General features: G+C 43.8%; 1 protein-coding gene across 3 annotated transcripts; it reads right to left on the bottom strand.

The window, feature by feature from the left end:
• Nucleotides 1-2,680: 2,680 nt before the first annotated feature.
• On the bottom strand, nt 2,681-17,155 carry LOC120666252 (disease resistance protein RPM1-like). Of its 3 annotated transcripts, XM_039946051.1 has the most exons (5): nt 16,951-17,155; nt 16,644-16,837; nt 16,346-16,418; nt 16,197-16,254; nt 2,681-5,733 (listed from the first exon to the last, which is right to left on the bottom strand). In XM_039946051.1, exon 5 carries the CDS (start codon nt 5,691-5,693, stop codon nt 2,967-2,969), a length of 2,727 nt encoding a protein of 908 aa, XP_039801985.1. In that variant the 5' UTR covers nt 5,694-5,733; nt 16,197-16,254; nt 16,346-16,418; nt 16,644-16,837; nt 16,951-17,155; the 3' UTR covers nt 2,681-2,966. The 3 variants fall into 3 exon arrangements, with proteins under 3 accessions (XP_039801985.1, XP_039801984.1, XP_039801983.1); XM_039946050.1 differs by having other exon boundaries at nt 16,644-17,115; XM_039946049.1 differs by lacking the exons at nt 16,197-16,254; nt 16,346-16,418; nt 16,644-16,837; nt 16,951-17,155 and adding an exon at nt 15,808-16,075.
• Nucleotides 17,156-20,615: the final 3,460 nt, after the last annotated feature.

Below are 20,615 nucleotides of genomic sequence, written 5' to 3' on the forward strand. Positions count from 1 at the left end.
AAGTCGGATGATCGAACACCAAGACCGGCATCTCAGCATGCCTCTCCAAGGCCGTCATCTCCGCAAAACTCCCCAAGAGCAGCACTGTCTCGGCAAGGTTCACCGGCACATTCTCCATCACCATCATCTCATGTGCCGATGAACACTCAAGCGTCACCGTCGCCTCCATGGTCACCCCCTCCGCCGCCGGCAAAGAAGCAGAAACAGCTGCCGGCAAAGAAGGTAGCTACACCGGCTAAGGAGCCTCCAAAGAAGAAGGAAAAGAAAAAAAATCAAGGAGGCTCCTATTAAACCCTGGGACCTGAGTATTGAAGAATGCGATCGGAGGACTGCTGAAAGAGTTAAAGAGCACTTCAAGCCGAAGCCGGAGCCGGAGCCGGAGCCCGAGAAAGTGATAAATTCGGGAGATTTGAAATTTTTTAAGGGAATGTGCGAAGCAAATAAGAGAAAATTCATTCCGAGAGATCCCCCTTCATACTACGACCGCACAATTATCAAAACTACTGAGAAAAAGAAGAGACAATCAAAGTCATCGTCGTCCGACGTTCCACAGCTCGGAGCCCAAAAGAAACAATCAATAGAGCCTCTCGTAGTGGGACAGACGACGCAACAACAAGACTTTGTTATATTTTTGAAAGAAGCAAACTTGGCGGTAGCTCAGATTGCAGGGGGAGAAGATATTCCAAAGGCCGATGTGGTCGTCAAATGGACGTATGAGCTCGGCAAATCTCTTGTGCCCCACGAAGTAGTGTCCGTACTTCCAACGCAAATGTATAAGCTGCACCAGCACTACATGCGTGCGATGGCCGATTGCATCTTCATGCAGGGCGCAAAGATTAAAGATGACAATTTCTTACGGGGGGGGGCCATTATATGGATAAACCGGGAAGAACTTTACCAACTATTCCATCAGGAGGACCTCGACATCTCTATGGTCGGCTTGTGGGTTCTGTAAGTATTTTACTCTCCTTACGTATTGTTTTGCATGATCTCAACATACTGATCCCTTGATTTATTCGGTATCATGTAGAATGGAGATACAAACTTGCAGGAGAAAGAGAAACTCTCACCTCGTCTTCATCGACCCAATTACTTGTAATTGGAGGCTTCTACGCGACAATTCCGATGAGATTGTTCAAGTACATAAGCGTTCATCACAACAAGCAAATGATATTGTTTCCTTACAACTTTGCATGAGTGATTCCTTCCGTCTAACTCTTTCTATTCTATATCATCGAATTGTTTAAACCTTAACTATTTCGTATAATCATGCAGTCAACACTGGGTCCTAATAGTCATACTTGTCGACATTAGCATGATGTTGGTTATGGACTCATTAAGGAGACCTCCAGAACAATACAATGATCTTCTTAACATGATGAAAAAGTAATTCTACCACTACTCCATCGATGACCGATAATTTGAATCACTTTGTTACTTGACTATAATTATTCTAATCTTGCACAGGGTTTGGAAACAAGTCGCTAAAAATCATCCAGGCAAATTGGACAAGGAATTGAAGATCAAGACAGATTTTGCGGTACGCACTTGGATGATTCCTTGCACGTTTCATTAGTTTTATTATATATTCATGTAAATACCTGATAATTTCTTCTCTCTTAAAGTGTATGAGGCAGAAACAAGGCACTAATTTATGCGCATACTATGTATGCGAGAACATCCACGGTCTGGTAGGTCCTCCAAAGGCCTTGGCAGATTGGGAGGAGGAAGTAAGTAAAAAACTTATTAATGTTTGAACTCGTATTTTAATTAGTCGAAATTAATTATCCCCATTTTCCATAGGTCGAGGAGATGCGCGATAAACTCATACCGGAGGAAAAGATTATGGCGATTTAAGAACAATTGTCCGGATTTATTGTTCAGCAAGTCCTCGATCCAAAAGGCAAATTCTACTATGATGGACAATCTCACATTGACAATCGCAGCAAATATAATAATATACGCGTATATATATAATTAAGAACGAATATACCTATGTAAATATATATGTGTGTGTATGTATTATATTTCTATTTATGAGTATGTATGTATTATATATTTAAGCCCTCCAATAATATATATGTGTATATATATATGTTTATATATGAAAACTATCTAGGACAAATATTATATAAGTAACTATATATATATGTATATATTAGTGGAGATCTTACACACTGAATTCCAATACATAAGTTTAATTGAAATGTAAAAGTATAATTGAAATAGAAAAAGAATTGAGAAAAGAGAAACAAAAAAAATGGACCTTTTCTCCCGGTTGGTAACACCAACCGGGACAAAAGGGTGCGCCAGGCACTTGGCGCTGGCAGCCCCTTTTGTCCCGATTGGTGTTACCAACCAGTACAAAAGGGTGTTTTTTTGTCCCGGTTGCCAGACCCGGGACAAAAGGGCACCCCTTTTATCCCGGCCTATCGTTTCCGGTTGGGAAACCGGGACAATAGGGATTTTCTAACTGGGACAAATCAGCGTTTCTGTAGTAGTTACTCAAATAAAGATCTACAATGTTGAGCAACTTGGGGCTAACAGACCAAGGCCCACGGAGTCTTCAACGTTGGCCATCCCGCGAGTTCACCCATGCAGCTCGCAAGACAGAGAAGCGGGCGTGCTCCCAGTATGCACGGCCGAAAAATGAGTAACCATGCATTGACTAAAAAAAGCAAAGTAAGCTAGAAACAAGCGCAGTGCGCAGCATTATTACAAACCAACACAGTTCTTTGTCCATTCTCTAAGGAAGGATAATGTTTTACTTTATCAAATAATACACACAATGAATAATATTAAACCACAACAAGTACCACGATGGCAATTTATCCTTATTAGGCTATTTGAATGCTAAGGCACCAGACAGCGACAACAGTATCTAGTAGAAGTAAAAGGCAGACATACGAACTCGATCCTCTTGTCGTAAATGATAATAACATAGTCATGCAGGGAACGCGAAGTCCCTAGATCATGCGGACCTCTTTAATACGAGACACATTCTGTTGCCATCCATGATTCTTCCATCGGTCTCCAAAATCTGGATGAAGATTAACCATCCAGAGCTTCTTGAGGGAACCAAGGGAATCAATACCTTTAGGGATCGTCCCCAACTTTGTCATAGACAGAAGATACAATGCTTCGATGCTGGGAATGGCACCACTTTCGATCTCCAATGATAAAACCTCATGCATATCCTTCAAGCGAAGGGTCTTAAGATTTGGAAACCCTCCTGCACGAATGACAATATGTTGTGTACTATTCACTATAGTCACTTTATTAAGGCTCAAGTATGTTAGGTTTTGTAGATGGGATGAAAGTTTCTCCATTGTATCTTCTCCAAGCTTGGACCAGCTTATCTCAAGGTAGTTGAGATTTCCTCCATGATCCTGAAATATTGGGCATTCAAGCGTCCCCGCGGTCCACTTCCCCTTTACAATCAGCCTCTGGAGCTTGTTCGATGTCGGGATGAGATCTTTGAGGGACAATTCCTCTTCCTCATTACTTGCAGAAAGGGACAAACTTGAAAGTAATGGTAGCTTTGACACAGCAGCAAAGATCATTGCGCATTGATCATTTCTTATGTTATCAACGGACAAACTTTCAAGTTTCACCAGTCTCTCTAGTTGAGCTGCTAACTCCTTGCTTGCTTGGACGGTCTCAAAAGTTTGCAGATCTTGTAAGGTTGATAGTGCTCTGGGTGCTGCTACTCCTCTAAGACATTCGAATACCAGCTCCCTCTTGTCAACACAGCAGTCAGCAAATAGGTGGCTCAGTTTCTTGACCTTTGCAATTCCCCGTGGCAATCTTTCTATGTAAGTTGATTTGACATCAAGAGTTAGCAAGTTGGATAGCTTCTCCACAGAATGTGGCAGAAACTTAATTTTTGTATCCCTTAAGCCAAGATACCTTAAATTAAAAAGTTGCCCTACTGATGACGGAACCGCGGTGATCATCGAACCTCGGAGCTCAAGAACAGCAAGGTACCTGGATTCAAGCAGAATTGACCATACTGTGCCGGGTGATGATGCAGGTGTACTGTTTCCATTTCCATGTGCCATTAGGGTCCGAAGATGTGGTAGTCGCATCTGCTTGTTTACATTAGTTACTCCGGTTGACAGACGACGAATTATTCCACTATCCACTATTGTCATTGCATCAGAATCGTTTGTAGTACCAAATCTCACCTTCTTAGCTATAGACATAGCCAGGTCCCGCACTATGTCGTGCATCTTACATATGCTGACCCTGCCAAGCTCATCCTTCTCCACAAGTTGTAGCATATTCCTGAGGATCAGCTCCATCAGATAGCCCTCAGCCACCTCTTCTGCTGTGCTCTCTTCAGTTTTCACTGCAAATCCCTCTGCAACCCATAACAGAACAAGATCTCTCCGTGAAAGATAGTAGTTTTGCGGAAACATACTGCAGTACAGAAAACAGTTCCGGAGCTCTCCAGGTAAGTCATGATAGCTCAGGTTTATGATTCCCTGCACATCATCATCCTTGGCTAGCTGGTAACGGAGCTGATTATATACTTGGGTCCAGACAGATGCAATCTGCGGCCTCGAAGACAAAAGGATGCCGATTGAGACAATTGCTAGTGGCAAGCCTTGACATCTTTGCACAATATCTTTAGCCAGCTTCTCAAGATCTCCGGGGCACTGATTATTTTCATTATTGGCAAAGGCCCGTTTGCAGAAGAGATCATATGCATCTTTGTTGTCCAGGGATCTGAGTTCAAGTCGACGATCCGGTCTTGCAAGAGAAGCCACATCGCCTAATCTTGTCGTGATAACAATACGACTTTCCCCGACATCATTGAATGAATCTTTAATATCTAAAAATGTTCGTTGCTCCCACAAATCATCCAATACCACAATTGTTTTGTGTTTCTTCAGTTTCTTGTTCAATATTGATCTCAGTTCTGGTGTAGCCTTGTCAGGTCCCGTTTGCTCTTCCGTGTCACCGATATTCCTAATCAATGTTCTCAGTAGGGAGTCCACCGTGTACGCCTTGGACATGGCTATCCAAGCATGTGCCTGGAAATCCCTCTTGGCTCTTTCATACACATTTGCAACCAGTGTAGTTTTCCCCAATCCTCCCATACCAGACACGGTTATCACCGTCTTATTTTGTTCTGTGGTGTTGTGCAGCCAATCAGTCAGTTGATCCCTGTAGGAATTGATCCCAACAAGTTCCCCATCATTAACAAACTGTGGAAATCGAACTTGCGGCACAAATGCTTCAGCAGCCGCCTGCTGATGGTTACTATAGTCAAATTGTATGTACCGCTCTCTCAGGCTCACAACATGTTGTATGTCCTCCTCTATCTGTGTTATGTCAGAAGCAATGCTTCTAAAAACCTTACTGTAGTGAAGTTTCTTAGCCTGTCTTAACACGAACGATTCTCCCTCTAGCTGAAGAGCATGATAGGTGAAATTATCCATGATGTCTTCGACACGGTAGGCCAGCTTGCGCACTTCCACAATCCATTCACTGTGGAGGTCTTCAGCATCAATCCTACTATCAATCTGCCGTATGCTGCTTTTCATCATCCGCAGCTCTCTTTCAATTTTTCTAACCTTACTTGGGAGCTCTCTCAACTTCTTTATTTCTTCTAACACCTGGGTTCCGGCTTGTTCAGCCAAACAGTAACCCACTTTTGTAAGAGCGAGGAGTATTGATTCTGCCATATTTTGTATATATGTTCTTCCAACAGGATGTTCTTGTGTCCTGTTGAGATAAAAATAAAGTAATTAGCTCTTTTTTGTACACTTCGGTAGAGAAGATCAGATTGTACCTAATTATTCTTTAATTTGTAGCAGAGTGATAACTTTAAAATATTCTATATCTTTGCATACAAGGATTGAGCTGTTCGTTTATTAGTATTTATGGTATTCTCCACATGCCAGATAATAAATTAAGAAAATAATGAAGGTTGATGGGGAAAGGGTGTTCGGATAAAATGCATTCCTCGCCTGGAAATATAATGAAAGTCTGACATATTACGCTGAATACAAACACTTAATAGTTTGTTAAATACTATCTCCGATCAAGAAATCATGCTGTCCTTGATCAAAGAATCTACCTACTAGCAGTGCCTTTCCTCCGTTTGGAACCATCCCTGTTCTAAACAGTAATGTAGTGCAAGTGACAGGCACAATGCCAGCCACCTTATAGCGAGATGATGCTCGTCACTATATGGCTCTTCTTAATTACATAGTGGCTAGGGGCCTTTAGTACCGGGTGGTGTTTCCACTCGGTACTAATGCGGTGGAGGCATTAGTACCCGGTGGAAACACCATCTGGTACTAATGTATAGCTTTTAGAACCCGGTGGTGTTACCACCCAGTACTAAAAGATCCTACACAAGTTACTTTAAAAGGAATGTATCTCTCTTCCAATCATAGCGCTGTGTAGGTGAGGTGGTAAAGAAGGTACACGCAGGGCAAGAGGTCCCGTGTTTGAATCTCATCCACCGCACATGCGGGTATTTCACATGAAAAAATCATGTGACCAGGTGGTACCAGGTTTAAAATATTTTAGATATTTTAATAGACGTGTGAAGCTTTGGTATCGAGAGCAATTTCCACTCAGTACTAAAAGTTGGTGTTTTCATCGCAATTAAAGGAGGGCTTTGGTACCAAGCGGTGTTTCCACCTGGTACTAAAAGGAAGGATTTAGTACCGGGTAATTTATCCGGTGACGAAGATCGAGACTTTTCGTCTTAGTCTCATAGTACCAGATGGAGAAGTGGGAATAAAGCTGGTTTCTAACTACAATCCCTTTTTCCAGTTGTGGGGAGACATGGGGGTGCATGGGAGCCAGGGCACATAAGAAGGGGTCAGGGGTCACCTTGTTGACACCATTTTTTAGCACGTATCAATCATTGGAGCAGGTGGCAGAATGGAATGGGCTTATGCTGTGCAGAAGAAGAAGCTGGAGTGGAATGGACTTTTGGGCCAGAAGGAAGCATCTCAGCCGATGAGGCTAAGCAAGGAGCCAACCTAGAAGGAAGTTATCTTTTAGATTTCCGTTTGATTAGTTAGGAAGCCTTCTTTCATGATTATCATGTTGTAATCTTACTGTATCAGCAGGGGAGGATAGGGTTAGGCAATAAATAGCAGACCTCCGTCATTTATAAATTTTGATCAACCACATCCAACCAAAACCCCTTACATTCGATGCATCTACCTTTCCGCACGGCGGCTTCGCCCTAGCTGTAGTAGTTTTTTTTCTCTTTACGAGTTCTACTCAGCAGGTATGTCATTCGCTTGTTGAAAAGTTCTAAGTAGAGTTGCGTAGATGGGCTCAGGTTGACGACGCATCGCTTCTAGCTTCCTCCATCTATGGTGCTCAAATTTACTGAGCATGTTAAGCCCGTTCGGCGGGGTTTAACTATTCACAATTTATCTAGTAAGTTGGATCCGTCTGGTGGGATCTAGCTTATTCACCAGTAATCAAGCACTCTGGATCCGTCCGACAGGGCCTAGTTTGCTCACAAGTTATCGATAAAAGCTAGTAACTTGTTAGGTTAATCTTGATCCGTTAGTCTGGCTTTTTACTATTTTTATCACCAATTTATCGACAACTGCTTAGATCTTGCTAGGTTGACCTATTTAATCTAGTTTGTTTTAAGTTTTGTCCCAATTTATCTAGTCTAGATCCATCTTGATCGGCTAGCCCCGGTGATCTGATCTCACAGGCCGATTTAGATCCGATCTAGGTGTTGTTCGTAGGTCACACAGTTTTAAGTGTAGACCGGATCCTATACAATCGGCTGTACGATAGCAATTGCTGGCGTCATCATCGGCTGGCCAGCCGATGGCCCTTGGGCATTTAACGCTTTACTCTCCTTGTTAATTGTAGGTCAAATTAACTAGTACACCTAGCGCACCCCTCATGCACCCTTGGGTTCGGTACGTTGGAGAAAGCAGATCTCTCCAGACCTAGCATACATGGAGCGTGTGAGCTTCCCCGTCCGGCGGGTGGGAAATTTTCGCGTCAACATGCTTCTTGGCACGACCGGTGGGACACGACATCAACATCCACAGTAGCGACATGAACCACTACATAACATGATCGACTTCAAATTGACCACTGGGATGCTGCTAAAGTAGCAGACGCATCTGAAATCAGCAACGACAACATCATCCGCGTCACCAAGGAACATCTCACTGATGTTCAGAAAACAATAGTTGGCCCAAGCTGTTGACGGTGATGAGACCGCCTGCCTTGAAGCATTGAGCTTTGTGGGGAGAGAAGGGAAAGTCATCCAGAAGGGTGTCTTTCCTTCACCGCATCACATCACCATCACTGAAGACCACATGAAGTTCCAGGAAATGTTCGACCAAGCCATGCATCATGCCTTGATTAATCAATCTAAGGTCATGATGAATTACGTCCAGAACATTGTTCATCAAATGATGAGTGGTCAATGGACCCCTGGAAATATAGGGCCGGTGCACTCTCAGGCAGAGTCATTGGCTGCCGCAGCTACCAGAGCAGCGGCATCTCTGGCAACAGACATCGGCTTTCAGCCGATGGCAGAATGTGCTGCATAGGCTAGTGCAGGATTCGCTCCTATGCCGCCTGCGTTCTTCCAGCCACTGGCATTTTTCTCTGTGGGAACTCCGGTACAGATGGTGCTAACCTCCACCAGCACTTCTCCATCGATGGCTACACCGGCCCAGAGGAACCTCTTCAGCACCCCACATGAGTATGTTCCTCCATCGTCTCTCGGGATGCCTCCTGAGATGATGGTTTCTCCTAGTCCAGATGCTTCCAACTCTGGGGGGCACCATTTGTCTCGCAGCAGTCGCCCCAGATCACCAGGCCGATGGTTCCATTCCAACAGTCATCGTCGCCACAATTTCAGCAGCATGGAGGCACCACAATATCAGCATCGGTTGTTCAGCCGATGGCACTGTACCTGCAAGATCTTGCTACCTATATGCTCATCTCGCCAACTACATGACATACATGTTGGGTTACCAGCCACATGCGGTGGCTAGTCAACCTCACCAGGAGCAGCCAGCAGTACAACAACACATGCCTGCCTTGCAGCTTCAACAGCAAGGATTGGGTCTGCAATAGCAACAACCATCTTCCTAGCTTGTTGCAGTTCCTGCTCCGCAACAAGTTCAGCCGATGCAAGCTCAGATGCAACAGCCGCCTACACCTCAGCAGATTGTTGTTCCTCAAGTTGTTGATTGGTCTGCACAGATAGCCGATGTGATGCATGATCAATTCAGCTTGAAGCCCAAAGAGCCGGCATTCATGTACCATAAGCCTTACCCTGAGGTTATGATCATATTGCTTTATCCAACAGATATAGGGTGCCGGATTTCACCAAGTTCTATGGACAAGATTCAATGTCCACCATTGAGCACATCAGCCAATTCCTGATCTAGTATGGAGAAGCTGCGGGAATCAATGCTCTGAGGATTCATCTGTTCGCACTCTCGCTGTTTGGATCGGCCTTTGCATGGTTCTCCTCTTTGCCAGCAAACTCCATCACCACATGGGCCGATCTGGAGAAGCAGTTCCACAAGTATTTCTTCGCAGGAGTACATGACATAAGGCCCACAGACCTGATATCCGTCAGGCAGAGGAACGATGAAATTGTCACGGACTACATCCAGAGGTTTAGGGATACCAGGAGCAGGTGCTTTAACCTATCCGTTAGTGATAGCCAGTTAGCTGAATTGGCTTTTCAAGGACTGCTACCACACATTAAGGAAAGGTTCTCTTCTCAAGAGTTTGACAGCCTAAGTCATCTCGCTCAAAGTCTAGCAAGTGTAAATGTTCGAGCCCTGATTCCGGGAAGGACTCTCCCTCAAAAAAGGATCAACTTCATTGGAGATTCCTCCAACTCCGATGAGGAGGTAGAGATTGGCTTGGCCAAGTGGACCAAGAAAAGAGAGCCAGTCTTGTGCTCGTTTGCTAAAAATGAAAGGGAGAAGTATGGGTTAGACATTACAAAAGCCGACAGGATCTTCGATCTGTTGCTTCAGGAAGGACAGATCAAACTATCAGTGAATCATACGATTATGTCGGCTGCTGAATTGAAGAATCACAGGTTTTGCAAGTGGCATAATTCTTTCTCGCACTTGCTATTGCAGGGTGTTCTGCAAGGAGGTCCAATAAGCTATAAAAGCGAGAAGAATCAAGTTTGGTGCGCCAGAAAAGCCGATGAAGATCGACGATCATCGTTTCCCCAACAACATGGTGGATGTGAAGGATCAGGATGCCAAGACGGGGCCCAAGATCTTGACTTCTGAATGAGCCAATCGTTCGGGAGCTGTTGACCCCAGGGCGCAGGCATTGGCCAACCAACTCGGGGGGGAGGGGCAGCCGACGCGTAACATCTCAGATGCTAATCAACAAGTACCAGCGTCGGCAGGAGAAGGAACAACACCGGCAAGAGGAACGTGCCAGGCGAGAAGAAGAGCACTGGCAGTGTCCATTCATCATGCACTGCTGGAACGCAGGCTTGCGAGTACCATCAGTTGATGACTGCCCTGAATGCAACAAGGTGTGTGGGAATTAGTTCCCATACAAGAGGCAGCATTTCGGTGGTCCAAGCCAACAACCGATTTATAGGGACGAGCCCCAGAGAAGGCATGCTTCTATCCTTGATCGACTGGGAAGAAGAACTTCCCCTCAGGAGCAATTGGTAGAGGAAACCAATACTCATGTTCCTGATGAGCCTTATGCGCAAGATCCAGAGATCCAGGGAGTTTACCATCAGCCTGATGTCAATCCAGATCAGTGGTGCCCTGGAGGTCTAACATGTACCCAGAAGAGGCGCATATAGAGGCTGCGTGACCGAGAGCGTTAGCAGGAAGAAGAGTGTGCCCGTCAAGAACGGCGTCGTAGGTCAATGGTGTCGCGCGCCAAGGACAAAGCTGATGAAGTTCCGACTGCGTCGGTTAACATGGTTTTTCTCTTGCCGATGGAATTCAAACCTCCATCAGATGAAGACGTTGAGCAGGCTGTGTCAAAATTATCATTAGATCCTATTCCAGCCACATTTGAAAAGCTAGAAGAGACGCAAACATCTAAAGCCATTACTTCTCAAGGGGTTTGTCAACGGCAAGCCAATGACCAAGATGCTTGTCGATGGAGGTGCTACGGTATATCTCATGCCATATGCGACGTTCAGGAAGCTTGGATTCATGGAGGAGGATCTAGTCCAAACCAATATGATGCTGACTGACTTTGAGGGAGATATGTCGCCAGCACAAGGAGCAGTCTGTGTTGACTTGACGATTGGAAGCAAAGCACTACATTCTTCATCATCAACGGCAAAGGTTCGTATGTTTTACTCCTCGGCAGGGATTGGATTCATGCCAACTGTTGCATTCCATCAGCAATGCATCAGTGCCAGATCCAATGGATCAGAGATTCTATGGAACTGGTCCACATAGATTCATCTTTCGACATTGTTGCAGCCGATCCTGACGTGTGGCGTGGTGTTGGCATGAAGTGCATATCTGGTGAAGCCTAGCAAGGTGACACCCTAAAGATGGCTGATTTCAAACCGGAGACAGTTCAAGAAATCGGCTCGGAAGAGCCATCCTGATCATCCAAAACAGGAAAGGAGATAGCCGATACAATGTATCGCCTTTAGCATAAAAATATGAGAAAATTGAATAATGAAGGAAAAGAAAAGGATTGGGTTGCTTCAGCTCGGATGGACCATCGTTTATTCTAATAGCTAATCCTTTTATAGCCAATACCATGTATCGTTGCTGAAGATTGATGATTCACCGATTCTACAAAGATGGATTCATTCTCTATAGCCGATTGTTTCGAGCATTGGTTGTATCATGGCCGATATGACATGTATCGCCCTTAGTGCAAAAACATTAACAAAACAAATTTATGATGGCTAGATGGCTTGGTGTTGGCGTTGTCTCATTTATCAGAAGGAATTGATTGAATTTTCTTATTCGTAGCTCTTCTGATTAACTACATTGACGATTATTCAAAGAGGCATCTGTCAGCCAGTTGATTGATATAACAAAGAGAAGTTTTCTGGAGCCATTCTGATAATTCCCGAAGTCTGCCAATTTCTAGTTGTTCGTGCCATTCTTGTTCGATTGGTGAATCAAATTGGAGGATAAAAGGAAGCTACTTAAATGTTGATTTGCTAATATGAGTTGGGGTGAAGACATCCATCAGATTTAACATGGCCAATTTGCATCATCTGAATTTGGCCGGTTTCTTTGTTAATGATAAAGCTGGGGTTCAAGACATATCTGATCAATCGAAATTGAAAAGTTTATCCTTAAGGCCAAGTTGACAAAGATTTAAAGAAGGATTCAGCGATTCCTAGCCGTGAAGTTGAGATACTCTTTAAAGAAGGATTCAGCAATGTACCAGCTTGGATTCACAAAGAAAGATTTTGATGGTACATTGCTCGGTTGATTGCAAAGGATACATTTCAGTTGATCGTTCTGAGTTAATCAATTGATTTTTCTCAGTGTTGGAAATAACCAATAATTAAGGAATTCATGTATTGACACATCAAGATGCAATAGAAAAGAAAAGAGCCGATTCATTCATGATTAGTTATATTTACAGGAAGCCGATCTGAAGATCAGGCTAAGTACACCGGCTATTCACTTTTACTACTACTGCTACTCCTACTGATACTGCTACTACTACTACTACTCCTCCTGCTGCTGCTGCTACTGCTACTGCTGCTGCTACTGCTATTGCTACTGCTCCTACTGCTACTACTACTCCTGCTGCTACTGCTACTGCCGGCTGCTGCTACACCTACTCCTACTCCTACTCCTGCTGCTACTGCTACTGCTACTACTACTGCTACTACTACTGCTGCTACTGCTACTACTGCTGCTACTGCTGCTACTGCTGCTACTGCTACTGCTACTGCTACTGCTACTGCTACTGCTACTGCTACTCCTACTCCTACTCCTACTCCTACTCCTACTGCTACTGCTACTGCTACTGCTACTGCTACTGCTACTCCTCCTGCTCCTGCTCCTGCTCCTGCTCCTCCTCCTCCTCCTGCTCCTGCTGCTGCTGCTGCTGCTGCTGCTGCTGCTGCTCCTACTGCTCCTACTACTACTCCTACTACTACTCCTACTCCTACTACTCCTACTACTACTCCTCCTACTACTCCTACTCCTACTCCTACTCCTACTCCTACTCCTACTCCTCCTACTCCTACTCCTACTCCTACCGCCACCGCCACCGCCACCGCCACCGCCACCGCCACCGCCACCGCCACACTGCCACTGCCACTGCCACTGCCACACCACCACCACGACCACCACCACTACCACCACCACTACCACCACCACTACAACTACCACTACCACTACCACTACCACTACCACTACCACTACTACTACTCCTACTACTACTACTACTACTACTACTACTACTACTACTACTACTACTACTACTACTACTCTGTTGAAGAAAGCAATCTTACCTGCTACTCTGGCGTCAGCACTGGCTAATTGGGCACGAGTGGCCCGCGTCTCGTCTTCAGCGCTTGCTTAGGCCACCTTGACAAGGTCGATGTAGGTTTTCAAACGATCAATCTCAAGGGTGGCCGCTGAGTAGTCTTCTCACGCCTCACACTTTTCCAGGATGAGTGTCCTGATGAGCTCTCTGGTTTCTTCATCGACGCCATGGAATGGGCTTGGTGGCTTTAAGGATGAAGAGCGGGGTGATGCTAAAGTAAAGGAAGATCATGAAACAAATCTGCAATGGTGGAAAAACGGGAGCTGTGAAGAAGCAAAGACAATTACCCAAGGCGGTGATGAACTGCTAGTGGTTGGCTAGAAGGACCCTCACTGGCGCATTTGTTGCTGGCCATTGTTGAATAAGAAGCGGCTAGGGTTTTCCTGAAGGAGGAAGAAGGCAGGAGCTTTGATGGCCATTGAGCTTGGGTTTGCTGTTCAGAGGTTCCCTATTTAGGGCAAGGCTGAATCGGCTGAGGGATGACTAAGAGGTGAATTGAAACAAGATTGGGGTGAAAAGATGGAAGGTGAACCACCGCATTCCAAATGAGTGGCCAGGAAGATGGAGAGCCAGGGGCAAAGAAGAGTTTTTAGCTTGCCGCTTACACGGGACGCGGGGAAACAACTATGTGGAGTTGTCCACGCGAAAGAGAAGGAAACTAATCGGACTGAAGGAGAATCTCGGGAGTACAATTATATTTTACTCCGAAATAGTGGTGACATTGTTGACACCATTTTTTGGCATGTGTCAAGCTTTGGAGCAGGTGGCCGATCGGAATGGGCCGATGCTATGCAAAAGAAGAAGCTGGAGCAGAATGGGCTTTTGGGCTAGAAGGAAGCATCACAGAACGCGATTTGTTGGCAAGTTATCTTTTAAATTTTTTGTTGATTAGTTACGAAGTTTTATTTTGTGATTACCACGCTGTACTATTGCCGTATCGGCACGGGAGGTTAGGGCTAGGCTATAAATAGCAGACGTCCGTCATTTGTTAATTTTAATCAACCACATTCAACAAAAACTCTTTTACATTCGATGCATCTACTTTTCCGCACGGTGGCTTCATCCTAGTTGTAGTAGTTTTTTCTCCATACGAGTTCTTCTCAGCAGGTATGTCATTCGTTTGTTGAAAAGTTCCGAGAAGAGTTGCGTAGATGGGCTCAGGTTGACGGCGCATTGCTTCTTCCTCCGTCTATGGTGCTCAAATTTACCGAGCATGTTAAGTCCATCCGGTGGGGTTTAACTGTTCACAATTTATCGAGTAAGTTGGATCCGTCCAGAAGGGAACTAGCTTATTCACCAGTTATCGAGCACTCTGGATCCGTCCGGCGAGGTTTGGTTTGCTCATCAGTTATCGATAAAAGCTAGTAACTTGTTATGTTAATCTTGATCCGTTAATCTGGCTTTTTATTGTTTTTATCACCAATTTACCGACATCTGCTTAGATCTTGCTAGGTTGACCTGTTTAATCTATTTGTTTTAAGTTTTTGTCATAATTTATCCAGCCTATATCCATCTTGATCGGCTAGTGCCGGTGATCAGATCATATAGGCTGATTTAGATCCGATCTAGGTGTTGTTTGCAGGTCACGGAGTTTTAAGTGTAGACCACACCCTATACAATCGTCTGTACGATAGCCGATTGCTGGCATCATCATCATCAGCTGGGTAGCTGATGGCCTCCCGGTATTTAATGTTTTTCCTCCTTGTCAAATTGACTGGCATGCTTAGCGCACCGCTCGCGCGCCCTTGGATTCGGTACTTCAGAGTAAAGCAGATCTCTCCGGTTCTAGCGTACGTGGAGCGCATGAGTTTCCCCGTCCGGTGTGGGAAATTTTCGCGTCAACAGATCTGCTAGCAGGTGGTGGGGGCGGGGGGTTCATAGGCGGAATCAGGGCGCGCAGGCAAGGGGCTGCAGCAGCAATAGAGGGCCATGGGGGAAGGTGATGGGCAGCACTGCAGGGAAGGGCAAGGTGCCGAGGGTTTCGCGAGCAGGGGCGCTGGGTAGAGACAAAAAAATGAATTTGCAGCCCACGAGAGAAAATAAGTGGCAAAAATTTACATAGAAAAGGAAAAAGAAATATGTTTAGAATAATAACTTAAAATTTTATGGCACGAGAATTTTAGGGAAAAAAGATCCCACACAATAATTAGGGCACGAGAAGCTAACTTAAAATATTTAGAGCTTGCGGAAAGAAATCTAGAAGCTCTCGAAGAACAGTAATGGCTCTTGCAAGCCCACTCAATATTGATTAAGGATGTCAAAAAAGACATCAATACTGAGTTTGAATGCAGAGGAGCGGACCTGGAAAATCACCAAGTCACAGAACCATTTGTCCCAAACGTAAATGTACTATCAGGAAACGTTGACCGGTAGTAGTAAACCCGATGGACTAGGCCTTCACCAATAGTAGGAAGTATGTATTGCAGTATGTAAGACCTTGTAAAGTGGTGGTACTTGATCATGCTTATATTGGGAAAAATATATAGCTAAGGGTGTGCGTATGTGCCATGCGGTGTGGTTGTGCGGTAGGGGGTTGGGGGTGGAGTTCATTTTTGTAGCAAATGAGCTAAGGACAAGATCCCCCCAATAGTACATAGAAGCGAGATGAAACATCTCAGCTTGAGGTGTAGTAGATGTAGACAAGCATCAACAAGAACAGAAAATTAAACAAGATTATTTAAGATCCTTACACACTGAGATGGAGTCCATCCTTCAATCCATCTGAATGTTGGGGGCAGTTCTTCAGGTCTGTGGCACAGTTTGAAAAATGGCTGGTTACTGCACGAATTTATTATGACCATCATTATCTCAAATTTAATGCCATGAATAATTGCTTTACCTTCAATTTGGCATCGATTGCCGTTAAACTCAAGGGTACGCACATCTCACTTGCAAGTACAAGGTAACAGAATCTGCAGAAGTAGCTCAAAAGTTAAAATTTTTAGTAAAACCTAATGCAAAAGTTTTGAAATATAAGGGGATGTATTAAACCTGGAAAGAACAAATTGAAGTGCGGGGCATAAATGAAAGTGTGTGAGGACACCAAGAAAAGGATAGCAACGGGGCATATATGAGTCGTTTGCAGAAGAGGTATAGGAACTGTAAACGCTTCAGAGAGGGAAGACCAAAAATCCTACCTGGTGTTTGCGGTGGCAACTGCAGAGAAGAACTGGAGCCAAGATGATGCCCAATGCAGAGACGAATGGAGCTAGCTGCCTGTAGTCTACAACCGCGTAAAAGTTTTCTTATTTTCTAGCTTGGAAATGGGAAGGCATGTGGCAGGTTATGTTGGGTTTTCCTTGGTTTCTTGCTGTTGTGATGTTCTTCACGCCTGGTGGGAGTCAAAGAAAATCTAGGAGTAAGGCTTGAGGATGGAAGTTTCTTTCCCAGTAAAGGAGATGGCACATCAGCAATTAAAAACAAGTGACATGGCAGTAGAACTACGAGGAGAGACGAGATGAGTTTCATGCGTCGGAGCCAAGCTGAATGGAGCCGCCAGCTGAGCGGGTGCTGCGCCTGCGCCTGCGCCGGAGACGGGCTGGCCTCGTGGGCGCAGATTCGTTAGATCTAGGCGCAGGGGCAGGTGGTGGTCATGGGGGTGGGGTCGCACCACCCAATTCTCTTCACGCGTTCTTGGGTCTTCTCAGGCCCTTCGCCGAAGCCTCTACAGTTGGTTTCTTGACTTAACTCCTGATATTGCGGGTCGTCGGTGTGAGGGCTCGGTGGCGTCCCCAGCACAACCTGCCCAGCATACGACAAAGCACCTGACCTGCCCAATATAAATGTATGATGTGTGCTGCCCTTGTCGATGGTCAAAGGAAGTGGTTTGGCCGAGGCTCCGTATTTCTTCGATGGGTCGGTTTAGTTTATTTTGGATTTTGGATTTTTGAATTTTGAAAGGAAATCTTTCAACATTTGAAGTATTAAATATAAATTAATCACAAAACTAATTATAGATCTCGTCTGTAAACTAAGAGACGAATCTAATGTGCCTAATTAATCCATCGTTAGAGCATATTTACTGTAAATTTACTGTAGTAATTTATTGTCTAATCATGCCCTAATTAGGCTCATTAGATTCGTCTCGCGATTTACAATACATTTATGTAATGCGATTTATTTTTCAACTATATTTAATACACCATGCAGACGATTTACAAAAATTTTGGATCTAAACACGGCCTATGATTATAAAGGCATGTTTAGTTCGTGAAATTTTATGAGTTAGACTACTGTAGCACTTTCGTTTTTTATTTAGTAATTAGTGTCCAATTATTCACTAATTAGGTTTAAAAGATTCATCTCATCATTTTTAGCTAAACTATATAATTAATTATTTTTTAAAATTATATTTAATGCTCCATGTATTTGTTTAAAAATTTGATATGACAGGAAATCTTGAAAATTTTTTAGAACTAAATAAGGCCTAAATATAAAACGGAGGCAGGAAGTCATCTCGGAGGCAGTACCTCTTGCAATAAAAAAATCCAATTTCCAATTATCAAATTGAAGGTCTGGTGAACGCATGTGCTCGGATCTAATAAGGGGAAGGAGCGTCCTTTCTAAGCTACTGTTTATTTTGTCTTCTTGCATGGTTGTTGGGTACAGGGTATCAGGTTTCCTTTTCTTTTATACCCCTTCTGTTTGCCATCGATCAGTGTCTGCGCTCATATAGTAAAGAGAACCAGCAATCGATGTGCATTGACTCCTTACCAAAGCTCCGGGCTCACTGCTCATAAGTTTTAATTATTATGAAAGCGAAATTTGGGGTGTTACCTCAAGGAAAAGAGACTTGTACATATAGAGCCTTAAAAGGTACGATTTTGCTTGGTTTGAAATCCGCCGATCAGGAGTTGGAGATGGATTGCCAGCAGTGAGCCCTTTGTCTTTTCTTGAATCCTGGGAATCGATATCTTCGCACAGGTGCTCCAACATAGACTAGGGCTGACTGTCAAGTTTTTTATATTTCAAAAAAAATTAGTGTTCAAAACATCTCTTTACCCTTAGTAATTTATTGTTTTGCATTATTTAAAATCCGTAAGTAAAATCCCTAAGTATCCCTACTAGTATAGAATTGGAACTAGATTGAAAATTTTAAAGCAATTACCATAACATAATTTTTCTACGATTTTTCGAGATGAGGTTATTGGACTTGTCTTAAATTTTACTTTACGTAAAAAAGTTTAGAAGGGTAAATCATCGCTCCTAGGCCATGTAAGTCCTCCTTCAAAAAGCGTACAGGGGTAGTCAATTATGGGAGGCCAGCTGGATTGATGGGTACAGTGACTACATTACTCATCAATCAATACTAGAGTTAGATGGGTGACAACTTATTTAACAGTTTATCTTTGGCCCATTTGATGGGCTGTCTGAATTGCTCGAAATAAATCCTGAGACATCATGATCAGATATTTTATCATATACAGACCTGCCTATATGGAGATGTCCTACTCAGCATACATCACGGTCAGTTTCGTTGTCGTATACTGGGCACGACAACCTGCCACTACTGCAGAAAGCGGGCGAAATGACATTTCTAGGGATGGACGGCGCAACCGCCCCTGCTTTTCGCAGCTAAAAATGGCGATTTGCAGGGGCGGGCACGTGAGCCGCCTCTGAAAATAATTTTGTAGGGGCGGGTGGGGGTTGCCTGCCCCTTAAAACCGTTTTGTAGGGGCGGGTGATCCCCAGACCCGCCCCTGTAAATGCTTTTCCAGGGGCAGGTTGGGGTCTCATCCGCCCCTACAAAAAGATTTTCAGGGGCGGGTGAGACCCAGACCTGCCCCTAGAAATAGTTTTCCCGCCCGCCTAAAATTTTTGAATTCGTGTTTTCTTACGGGATTTGAATTCGCAATTTTGATCTATACATCTATTATACGTCAGGTCCGCACTATTATACGTCTATTAATGATAACGTCCTAACTTCAAACTTGTTTGCGATCCGGACATCGAATATGTTAGACATAAGATACTTACTCATATAAAATTCATTGATGAAAAACAAATATCAATAGTACATCATCACAATTTAGCTCTTATACATATTTTCCATCATTCCCCTTGGGCGCTTAACCGTGCCCGAATTTGTGCCACTCATGAAGTGAAAGGTATTTATTGTTCGTTGCTAAATATGAAGTTTCGTCAAAAAATTTGCCTTCCACGTTGACCACTTTGTGCAAAATTTGCCTTCGTGGAGCTGGCCTCCGTATTTCACCGGGTCAAGCTGCTATTATTGAATAGATAATAAAATTAGCAATTTGTAGGATGTAGGTACAGTAATAAACAATGTGCAAACATCTATCCGTAATAAAAAGTAGGCCCTTACACATTTGGGATCAGTAGTGTATCTCCCTTTCAGCCTCATATTCTCACACAGGTAGTACCCACAGTACACGGAACTTGCCGGTTTCTTGTGGCTACAAAAATTTGTGCGAAAAGTCATTTGCTTTCTGTCGGCAGGATAAAGAAGTCTTTTTTTTGCGTTGAACTTGTATACCCTGTTTTAAATTGAAAATATGGAAAGTTAATTTATGTAGTCATATTTCTCTAGAGACACAAGAGACAGATGTGCATATGGAAGATAAGAAATTCACTCACAATTGAATAAGGTCTATGAATTCTTGGTAAGCGTCGGTTCGCCAGTCCAAGGAGTCATGTACGGCAACTCTTCCACGCTTTGGCATTATTTGGAATGCAATCCAGTGACCTCTGTAAAACAAAAAAAAAGTTAATGTATGATTTGTAGGCATCGATATCGGAGTAATGGTTAATCAAATAATTGGTATTAGACTTATTGAACGGGGTATGGCGCAAATATGCAATCCATGTCTACCCACGTTTCCATCATAAGCGCTATATAGGCCGCAACCCTCTTCATGGTTTCTTCGTGAAATATGTTGTGTGCCGCATCTTTCTCCTTCTTTGTTTCAAATGGCTTTAGATAGTCATCGTCGTCCTTCATCCTTTTTGGCCCAGCGTGCAAAGACTCGCAAATCGCTACGGGATCAAGGTACCGGACCTTGAAATTACAAATAATAGCATCCATTGTTTGCATCCTGTAAAATTAATGTATGACGTTAAATATTTATGCTTATACAATACTATAGAAT

Source organism: Panicum virgatum, chromosome 3N (assembly GCF_016808335.1).
Source record: "Panicum virgatum strain AP13 chromosome 3N, P.virgatum_v5, whole genome shotgun sequence".
NCBI classification, from domain to species: domain Eukaryota; kingdom Viridiplantae; phylum Streptophyta; class Magnoliopsida; order Poales; family Poaceae; genus Panicum; species Panicum virgatum.